This window comes from Rhinopithecus bieti, unplaced genomic scaffold (genome assembly GCF_001698545.2).
Source record: "Rhinopithecus bieti isolate Rb0 unplaced genomic scaffold, ASM169854v2 scaffold_13704, whole genome shotgun sequence".
Taxonomy (NCBI): Eukaryota; Metazoa; Chordata; class Mammalia; order Primates; family Cercopithecidae; genus Rhinopithecus; species Rhinopithecus bieti.
The window spans coordinates 163,811-174,775 of NW_016808231.1; the positions used below are offsets into that span (position 1 = coordinate 163,811).

Consider the following 10,965-nt stretch of genomic DNA (forward strand, 5'->3'; position numbering starts at 1 on the left):
AATGGGAGTTGGGACCCTTTCACCCTCAACCCCATGGCAGGCTTAGTGGAGGAGCCACCTCGGGGTGTGGGGTCCCTGGTGGCCCCCGACCCAGCTAGGAGAACTGCCAGGAATGGGGGTGCATGGGACAGAGGCTGGTATCCTGAGTGCTGAATCCCTATAGGCTGGAGACAGATTCCTGGGAGCTGGTCGGCCTGCATCTGAGAGTGTCTGTGTGCACGCCTACATGCACGTGTACCTGCCTGTGTATGGGGCTTTTGCACAGGTTCATATGTGTGTGTGCACACGCCTGCGTGCAAGTTCACAAGTGTGTGAGTGCGTGTGATGGGCCGTGCCCTTGTGAATGAACAATCGCTGAGACAGCGAAGGTGACTCAGGCAGGAGTGGAAACTGCACCTACTGCCCTGGCTCCCTGCCCCGGGGAGCTCCAGAACCTGTCCTGACAGGAGGGACCTGAAGGTGTGAATAAGTCAGGAGATGGGGAGCCTGAGTGCCCCAGAGTCTGCCGGTCCCCGCGGTGCCCGCAAATCCGGAAGATGCTCGTGGCCTCCACGCGGGTCTGGAGAACCATGACCTGGCTCCCTCGACCCACATCTCACCTGGGACCCCAGAGATGCCCGCGGCCCCTAGCCTGGCTTCCCCCCAGAGGGCAGGGCCTGGGCAGGTCCCTCACCCCCTGTTATTCCCGTCTCTTTCAGCTGGGCAGCTCCTACCGACTCCTCCCTAGAGATCCCGTGAATGGCCCTTCCAGCCTCCCCCATCGCACTATGCTGTTCATTGGCGGCAGCCTCGGAAATCTCGGCCATGTGGTAGGCGCCAAATTTTGCAGAATGAATGGAATTCGGAATCAGCCGGAGCCGAGGCTCCGGGGACCTTAGAGTCATTCTAGGTCAGTTCCGTGGGCAGAAATGAGCCGGACTCCCCCCTTCCCCTCCCCAGAATCCCCACCCTCCTCCCCAGGTTTCAAAGAGTTTGGTTCCGGAGGATTAATCTGTCCCTTCCACGTCATTGAGATTTTCTGGCTCCCAGCCTGGCTTTCATGGGGAGGGGAGGGGTGGCACCCGGAACCTCGCTGAGGGGACCCCGACTTCCCTCTGCGGCAGCCACCTGCCCTTGCCAATCTCAAGACTGACGCCCCCCCCAACCACCACCAGGGACCACCTATCATAGCGCAGCCCTCCCAGTTGCGTCATCAGCAGCCAATCAGCGCTTCCTCTGCTGCCGGTGGTCGGGGGGCAGAGGAACAGAGGGGTCCGGCCTGCAGCACCCTGGTTGCCCCTGGAACGCCCCTCGTGTCCCAAATTCCGTCGCCATCACCGCCTTCCCAGCGCACGACTGGGCGCCCAGTCCCACCGCTCGAGGCTGCGCCTTGCTGCGGCTCGCCTTGCTGCTGCTCCCCTGTCTTGGCGCAGCTGCTACCCCTAAGGGCACCTGAGAGTGAATGAGGCTGCACGTGGTCCCCTGCCCAGCCCCTGAAGCCTAGGATGCAAAGGGAGGCTCAGAACCTAGGTCGCCCCTGACTGTGGCCTTGGGAAAGTCTGGAAACAGTCCTCAGCCTCTGATCTGCCAGATATCCCCAGGGCTGCTGGTTCCAACGTAGGCACTGGCCCAGGCCCAGGGTCTGCACGTTCGGGCCCGGTCCATCTTACCACAGTCATCCCCCAAGGGGCCCGGGCAGCATCTCCCAGCCCCAGGGGCACCCCAGCCTGCTGTGTCTGGGGACACGGAAGGCCCAGATCCTTGCAGTGTGGGGCGGAGCTGCCCCTACCACCACGTCCCCTAGTCGAGGGGCACATGTCAACTAGAGAATAACGCGGGGTCTCCTGGTTTGAGTATTCCCTGGGCTGCACCTTCTAAACATTCAGTGTGCAGCCCCCAGACACCCCTGAGCCCCCCGCCCCGGCATGGTGGATGTGGCCTACCAGGAGCCACAGCCACTTCTCGGCACAGAACTGCTCCTAGTGGCTCTGGGGGTCCCATGGGCCACAGTCCACCCCCTCCCAGCGTCCCATCCCCTGCTTAAGTGTACTGAGCCCACAACCTCTGGAGCACCCACTGTGGCCACGGCCTCCCTCCAACCGCACCCTCCCAGCACTGAGCTGGGGAGCCAGGGCGCCTACCTGTCCCGCCTGCCCTCCCACCCACCTCAGCCCCAAGACACACACAGGCCAGCCTGGGGCTGCAGACTGAGTTATTTTATTTCGCTATTTCCAGTTTGAAGCTACTATCATGGGCGTTTAGAGTTATACAAATGACACTTACAAAAAATAAAAGACCAAGACACCCAGAGTGAGATGCATGTCGGGAGGGGGGAGGCTGGCAGCAGGGGGGCCCCGGCGGCTCACCCCAGGGCTCCCCGAGGGGGCGACACCTGGCTTCATCCACCCAGGAGGCCCAGGGAGCACCTATCACAGCAGGGGCTCTGGCCCAGGCGTCCACAGCCCATGCCTGAGGCTGGGGCTGGACAGGAAGGACGGAAAGAGGGGGCTGAGATGCACCCCCTGGGGAGGGTGCTGAGGCCCCCCCCCAGATCACTCACTACTACAGCCAGGCTTGCCTGGGACGCCTCCAGCAATAATATTTCATTAAAAAAAATACTGATTTGGTCATTTTCGGCTTCCAGTCAGGCTAGGGTGAAAGGAAAGAGACAGGAGGAAGACGGCCACCACACCCCTACCCTCCCCCTCCACCACCCTGGCAGAACGTGCAGCGGGCAGACCCTGTGGCCATCACGCCCTGCCACTCTGGGGCAGGGAGCCAGGCTGAGCCTCTGCCACGTGGGAGAGGGGCTGTTTCCAGCCACCACCCAAAAAAACACCAAGGGTCAGTCCTAGCCCACCCGACGGCGTCCCTTCCCAAGCAGGGGTTTCACCACAGTGCATCAGGGAGAGCCACTGACAGGCTTGGGACGCGTGCCCAGCTCCTAGGGGGTTGGGAGGAGGTGGCCGGGAGGGGAAGGAGATTCCAGTTAAACTACACGCCCAGGGCTCCCAGGTCCCAACCACCCTTTAGCCGCTTCCAGAGAAATAAGGCTCAGAGCCGTCTGAGGTCAGAAGAAAGAGGTGCCAGACGCCCTGTGGCAGACAAGAGGGCAGGGGCATCTGAAATGCCTCCCAGGGCCAGGCCGCAGCTGCTGACCCGAGGGGAGTAGGGAACCCGGGCGGAGGGGAGAGTGGGGAGTCCATGGAGGCGACAGGTGGGGGCACCGTTTTCTCTGGGGTTTCCAGTTTGAAAGGCAAGGGGGTTTGCCTCCCGCCCCGGAGCCCGCCTGGAGGAGAAGGAGTTAGCAGGGAGGGTTGGGAGGAGCTGCCTCGTGGGCAGGGGTGGGGAAGGGCGGGCAGGCCCTAGTACTCCCAGAGCGAGGCGGGGTCCACGGTCTCTGCCGAGGCCTTCAGGACCCCTGCATGGTCGCCCTTCAGGTAGCGCCCGCCCACCTTGATGGCCACCTTGTTGTAGTCGCAGAACTCGAAGAAGAAGTCCACAGGAGCGTCGCCGCTGCTGGTGACCGCGGAGTCACTACCCACCGTCCAGTATTTGCCTGTGGAGTCTGGGGAGGGGTCTCTATCAAGCCGTGCCCAAAGCCCGGCTCCCCACCCCCACCCTGGACAGCGGAGGATGGGCACGGGTGTTCCCAAGGGTGACGCCCCACCCTGCAGTCCCAGCTCCGGAATGAGCCAGGGTCCCTATGGCCCCCACGTCCTCCTGCCCATGATGGACACATGAACAAGGGTCCTAGAACGTGTTCTGCCCGGCCACGGTGGCTCATCCCAGCACTTTGGGAGGCTGAGGCGGGCGGATCACTTGAGGTCAGGAGTTTGAGACCAGCCTAGCCAATATGGTGAAACTCTGTCTCTACTAAAAATACAAAAATTAGCCGGGTGTGGTGGTGCACACTTGTAATCCCAGTACTGTGGGAGGCTGAGGTGGGCGGATCACTTGAGGCCATAAATTCAAGACCAGCCTGGCCAACACGGTGAAACCCGTCTCTACTAAAAACACAAAAATTAGCTGGGCATGGTGGCTCCCATGCATAGTCGCAGCTACTCGGGAGGCTGAGGCAGAAGAATCACTTGAACCCAGGAGGCGGAGGTTGCAGAGAGCCAACATCACACCACTGCACTCCATCCTGGGTGACAGAGCAACACTCTGTCTCAAAACAAATAAATAAATAATAAATTTTAAAAATATAAAAATTAGCCGGGTGTGGTGGCGCGCACCTGTAATCCCAGCTACTCGGGAGGCTGAGGCAGGAGAATCACTTGAACCCAAGGAGGCAGAGGTTGCAGTGAGCCGAGATCGCACGACTGCACTCCAGCCTCGGTGAGGGAGTGAGTCTCAAAAAAACAAACAAAAAAACCATGTTCTGAATCCTAACAGGCACCTCTGGGTTATTGGGGGTCCTCCCGGGAAGGGGCTCCAGTCCCATAACAGAGGAGCATCCTCCCCTGCACACCCTTTCCAGAACCTCCCTGCTTTCCCCACCCCACACCCGCTGTCCTCCCCCTCCCTGCTGTGCTCCCCCTCCTTGCTCTCCCCACCACCACCTCTCTGTCAGGTGGGCAAGCTAAGTCCCCACGACCATACAGACAAGAGGGAAAGGGGCTGCTTGCATCCCCGAGTCCCTAGTGGCTATTGGACACCTGTCCCCTTAGGGCCCGGAATGGCCCTGAGCCAAGCCAGGGTCAAGTGTGGGTGTAGAGGGCGCTCCCCGCAGCTCTGACCCCAGCCCCGACCCCAGCCCCCACCGAGGGGTTCCCTGCCCAGCAGCTGCCTGCAGGAGAACCTGCCTTTGATGTTGTAGGCGCCATCGTTGAACTCCAGCTGGAAGACGTCATAGCTGGAGCGGTTGGCGTCCAGGGTGCCCGTGACCTTGCGGCAGCCGATGAAGCCGTGCTCCCCGCGGAACACGATGATGGGGCGGTTGATGAGCTTCATGAGGAAGAGCTCTGAGTCCCCTGTCCCAGAAAGAGGGGAGTCAGTGTGCCTCCTGGCAGGGGGTGGGGTGGGGGCTGGAGTGACCAGAGAGGGAGGGCCAGGAGCTGGGGTCACACAGCAGTTGGCCCCAGGGTAGGACAGTTGCGGGGCCAGTCCAGGGGGATGCCCAGCACAGAGCAGGCCTTGGCTGGGGCTACCAAGTGACCATGGCATGGCCAGACCCTCCAGGACTCCAGGACGGCTCCAGGGAACTGGGGCTTTGGCGGTACCTGCTGTCTCCACCGAGGCGGCCAGCTGCCCATTCTTCTTGGAGGTCACAAACTTGCCATTGGACGCCTGCAGTGTGATGCGCCGGTCACGCCACTCGATGTCGAAGTAGCAGCTGGCATTCCTGGGGGATGGCAGGATAGGGTCAGGCGGGGTAGCCCAGGCAAGGTGGTGGGGGGTGGTGACAGGTGGGAGCAGGGCACTCACTTGGTGGAGGCGGTGGACTGCACGCCCCCGGTGGCTGTCAGCGTCCAGTACTTGCCCGTGTGGGTACGGAAGGCACACTTTTTGGTGTCGCGGTCAATCTCCAGCTGGAAGGTCTCCTGGTCGGTTTCCTCATCCTGATTGGCAGACAGGTCCATACCTGCAGAGAAGAGGCCTCGGGCTGGTACAGCGGCCCCACACCCCCTAGTTCTGGCTGACCACAGCCCTGAACTCACAGAACTACACACACAAGGGAACACCACGGGGCGGGGTGGGGCAGGCGGCCAAGACCCCACAGTAGCACACATCAGAGGCAGCAGAGAGCACGCAGGAATGGAGGCAGGACCGGTCACAGGCCAAGGCCAGCTACATCTGTTCCCACGTGACTTTCCCCAGTTAGAGAAATAATAGGGGCCAGGGACAGAGGCTCATGCCTGTGATCTCAACACTTTGGGAGGCCAAGGCAGGAGGATTGCTTGAGTCTACGAGTTCGAGACCAGCCTGGGCAACAAAGCAAGACCCCCGTCTCTACAAATTATTTGTTTTAATTAGCTGGGAGTGGTGGTGCACACCTGTGGTCCCAGCTACTTGGGAGGCTGAAGCAGGAGGATCGCTGAGGCAGGAGGTTGAGGCTGCAGTGAGCCGTGATTGCACCACTGCACTCCAGCCTGGGGGACAGAATGAGACCCTGTCTCAAAAAAACAAAAAGCATCAAGAATCAACTGCAGGAAAGACATTCTTGGGCCAACCAGGAGGGTCTTTAATGCAGCCCAGAATTAGATGTGAAAGATTGATTACTGTTGATCACGTTGTGGTTACATAAGAAAATGGCCTTATTTTTTTAGAAACACAGATGAAGTATTTTGGGATGAAATGCCCTGATGTCAGGGATTTGCTTTAAATACAACCAAAAATGGTATAGAAAAGGAAAATGGGCTGCTGCCCAGCGGAACAGCGCATCTGGGGGGGCCGTGTCTGGGGGTTCATGCTATTGTTCCTGCTTCTATGTAACAGTTAAAAGAATAAGACATAATGGTACATGTTCCTTTCCTTTAGAAAACTCATAAAAGGGCCAGGTGCAGTGGCTCATGCCTGCAATCCCAGCACTTTGAGAGGCCAAGTCAGGAGGATCATTTGAGACCAGGAGTTCAAGACCAGCCTGGGCAACTTAGCAAGACCCTACTTCTAAAAACAAACAAACAATTGTCTCTAAAACAAACAGGAAAAAGGAAACTATGAAGTCCTACATATCCCCTTCCCACTGCACTGCAGAACACCCCTGTGTTGGCAAATACACCTTTCTTTTTGAGACCGGGTCTTGCTCTGTTGCCCAGGTTGGAGTGCGGTGGCACAATCGTAGCTCACTGCAGCCTTGACTACCTGGGCTCAATGATCATCCCACCTCAGCCTCCCAAATAGCTGAGACTACAGGCACACACCACCACATCAAGCTAATTTTTTTTCTATTTGGTAGAGACAGGATCTGGCTATGTTGCCCAGGGTGGTCTTGAACTCCTGGCCTCCCATGATCCTCCTAACTCAGCCTCCCAAAGTGCTGATTACAGGCACGAGCCACCACATGCCCGGCCAGTGAATACACAATTTTCTAGCTGTTTTTTTCTTACACATACGGAACATGCAGGCTGCCGTGGTAGCTCACACCTATAATCCCAGCACTTTGGGAAGCTGAGGCAGGCGGATCACCTGAGGTCAGGAGTTCTAGACCAGCCTGGCCAACATGGTGCAACCCCGTCTCTACTAGAAATACAAAAATTGGCTGGGCATGGTGGGGCACACGCCTGTAATGCCAGTGGCTTGGAAGGCTGAGGCAGGACAATCACTTGAACCTGGGAGGCGGAGGTTGCAGTGAGCTAAGATTGCGCCACTGCACTCCATCCTGGGTGACAGAGCGAGACTCTATCTCAAAAAAAAAGAAAAAAGAAACATGCACAGATGTCCTCTGTCTCTGGATTTGCATACCGTTTTCTATATGGCATGTTTACATGTTTCTGTGTCCCTAAAAAGTCGAATGGGACTGGCTGGGCACAGTGGCTCACCCTTGTAATCCCAGCACTTTGGGAGACCATGGCGGGTGGATCACGAGGTCAGGTGTTTGAGACCAGCCTGGCCAACAGGGTGAAACCTCGTCTCTACTAAAAATACAAAAAAAAATTAGTCGGGTGTGGTGCCGGGCGCCTGTAATCCCAGCTGTTCAGGAGGCTGAGGCAGAATTGCTTGAACCCAGGAGGCAGAGGCTGCAGTAAGCTGAGATCCACCACTGCACTCCAGTCTGGGTGGCATAGCAAGACTCCGTCTCAGAATAGGACCCCAGGGATCTCTATCATTGGGACACTTAAGGTGGCTTTCAGGTTTTGCTCCCCTAAATTATACTGCAGCTGCTATTCTTTTTTTTGAGAAAGAGTCTCACTCTGTCGCCCAGACTGGAGTGCAGTGGCACAATCTTGGCTCACTGAAACCTCTGCCTCCTGGTTTCAAGAAATTCTCCTGCCTCAGCTCTCCTGAGTAGCTGGGATTCCAGGTGCCAGCCACTATGCCCAGATAATTTTTTTGTATTTTGAGTAGGGATGGAATTTCACTATGTTGACCAGGCTGGTCTCAAACTCCTGACCTCAGGTAATCCACCCACCTCAGCCTCCCAAAGTGCTGGGATTACAGGTGTGAGCCACCGCACCCGGCCACACAATTGCTATTCTTTTTTTTTTTTTGATCTGAGGTCTCACTCTGTCCCCAAGGCTGGAGTGCAGTGGCACGATCTCGGCTCACTGCAACCTCCGCCTCCCGGGTTCACGCCATTCTCCTGCCTCAGCCTCTCGAGTAGCTGGGACTACAGGCGCCCGCCACCACACCTGGCTAATTTTTTTGTATTTTTGGTAGAGACGGGGTTTCACCGTGTTAGCCAGGGTTGTCTTGATCTCCTGACCTCGTGATCCGCCCGCCTCGGCCTCCCAAAGTGCTGGGATTACAGGCGTAAGCCACCGCACTCGGCCTACAATTGCTATTCATTATAATTCCATTGCTTTTGCATATCCACGTGGATTCCTCCAGCTAAAACCTGGAGGTGGGATGTTTGGCTCCAGCAGCATAAATTCACATTCCCCACGCGCTCTGGATTCTAAGAACTGCAGCAGCAGAGGCGTCTGCCGGGCTCTGTATGGCTGCCTGGCTCAGAGCTGGAGACTGTCTTCGTTTGGGCACCTTTATGCCACAGGGACCCCAGCGGTGGGTGGCAGGCGTCACCCACAGGAGAGGGAGGCTGGGGGTGGTGGAGCCCACACCAGAAGACACATCCTCAGTTTCTTTTTTTTTTTCAGACAGGGTCTTGCTCTGTTGCCCAGGCTGGAGTTCAAGTGGCCCAAGCACGGCTCTCTACAGCCTCCAACTCCTGGTCAAGGGATCCTATTGCCTCAGCCTCCCCAGTAGGTGGGACCACAGGCACTCACCACCATGCCTGGCTAACTTTAAAATTATTCTGTAGACATAGGGGTGGTCTCGCTATGTTGCTCAAACTCCTGGATTCAAGCAATTCCCCACGCCCCGCTTTGCCTCCCAGCATGCTGGGATTACAGGGGTAAGCCACCATGTCCGGCCTCCCCATCCTGCTGTATCCTCACCCAACCACGCATCCCCACATCCGCACCACAGGCGGGGATCTGCATCCCACTTCACAAAGAGGGAGACTGAGGCTGGTGGTGGCATGTCCTTGCCTAAGGTCACAGGGCAAGAGAAAGTAAGGCTCCGGCTGGCTCTCTGGATAGGAGGTGTGTGGGCCTCTTGCCACGCCCTCTCCCCGCCCCACCCTCCTGTCTATGGGTCCCTGGTCTCACACCCTGGCCCCGCCCCTTCTTAGAACCCCTTGGGCCCCACCCTCCAGGTTCCCTGGGCCCCCTCAAGGCCATAGCCCGTCTCCTCCACAGTGTCCACTGCCTGGTACTCCATTGGGTCGGCTGGCTCGGCCACCGCACCCCAGCCAAGCACGGGAGGAGGATGAGGTGACCAGGCGCTGGGTCCCCAGGGTGCCAGGACCATCCTAAGGCCACACCCCAGGGAACACGAGGGCTGGGGCCTCTGCTCGCTCCACCCTCCACCAGCTAAGAGGCCCTGCAAAGGTCTGGCAGGCCCCACCCCCACTGCACAGAAGCCGCAGGGCTGCAGGGAGCTGTCAGGCCAGCCACACCCTCACAGCTGCCCTCACCGCCCCCTCATTCTGCTCAGAAGGGCCTGCATGTCTACAGGCAGGGGCTGCATCCTGCTCTGTTCAAAGCCACTGCGTGGGCCCTGGCCTGTGCGGGCCACAGAGCACCACCTGTCCAACACGTGGGGGGGTCCGCTGATCGGAGGGAAGTTAGGGACCAGGTAAGAGGACAGGCTCCTGCACACCAACCCCAGCAGCAGAAAGGACAGAGGGACAGGTGCTAGGTCCACCCCAGCGGCAGAAAAAAACAAAAGGCATCGGGGGCTCCAGGTTCCCCAGAAAGAGGGGCAAAAGGAGAAGGGGGGTCAGACAATGGAACAGAAACCACATTCGCACAGCCTTGTCCTAGGGTTTACAGGGCTCATCCTCAAACAGCCTTGCAAATAAGCAGGGTGCTTACCAGCCCACCTGGAACAAATGCAGGAAGCCGGGAGGCTCCTTCTCAATGAGACTTCCGATGGCTGCGCTGGACTTAACTGGGGGCAGCCACGGGGCCACGTGTGAATGCACACAGGCCTTAATTTCCTGGCAACTCCATGAAATTTACACTAACCTCCTGCCCCAGGCCAGAGAAGGGAGCTTCCCAGCCATTCCTGGCCCAGAACCACACAACTGCCGCCGTTTGTACCACGACTCAGTCCCCTTCAGCCTGTTGCGTTCAATCCTGGAACTGGTTTGATGCAAAGGCCTAGGCCAGCCAGTGAGGCACCCACCGCGGGGGGCCAGGCACCCTTGGGTGAGTGCCTTCCCTGCACCCTTCCTCAGTTTCCCCACCTGTCAAAAGGGCCCAGCCTCTTCACTCCACCAGGATGCTGAAAGGATTTAGAGTCCTGGTGCCAAGTAGACATCAGGTCCCACCCCAGCAGGGAGAGGGAGGGATGGCGGAAAGGGGAGTCGTCCCCTCAGTCCAGCAGGGCCCCTCCTGGCTCCAAGGCCCTTGCTTGGCCTTGGAGTCTCTAATTAGAGCTGTGTTACTATGGGAACAGGGTTTTCTTCAGGATTTTTCTTTTCATCAACAGAGGCACAGAAATCTTGAGTCACAGGCCCACAGAAGCCCCGAGGAGCCAGGAGATTAAGAGTCTCCTGTGCCGGGCCCACGGGTACCTCTCCCGCCTCCTTCCAGAGAGGTCTAGCTAGGCCCCTGCCTGTCCTCGCCTCACGGTGGCCTTCCCTGTTTCCAGTCTTTGAGTTATCCTCTCTGGGTTTTTTTTTTTGACTTTTTTAAAAAATTATTTTATTTTAGGCCGGGCGCGGTGGCTCAAGCCTGTAATCCCAGCACTTTGGGAGGCCGAGACAGGCGGATCACGAGGTCAGGAGATCGAGACCATCCTGGCTAACACGGTGAA

General features: G+C 58.1%; 1 protein-coding gene across 1 annotated transcript in view; it reads right to left on the reverse strand.

Annotated features, from left to right (window-relative positions):
• Window positions 1–2,174: 2,174 nt before the first annotated feature.
• Window positions 2,175–10,965, reverse strand: part of FSCN1 (fascin actin-bundling protein 1) — a 14,300-nt gene continuing 5,509 nt past the window's right edge. Inside the window, exons 2-5 of the mRNA XM_017886352.1 lie at window positions 5,410–5,566; window positions 5,205–5,326; window positions 4,788–4,955; window positions 2,175–3,547 (exon numbers count right to left, since the gene is read on the reverse strand). Of these exons, the coding sequence (XP_017741841.1) occupies window positions 3,345–3,547; window positions 4,788–4,955; window positions 5,205–5,326; window positions 5,410–5,566 (650 nt within the window). The 3' untranslated portion in view covers window positions 2,175–3,344. The remainder of the gene's footprint in view (window positions 3,548–4,787; window positions 4,956–5,204; window positions 5,327–5,409; window positions 5,567–10,965) is intronic.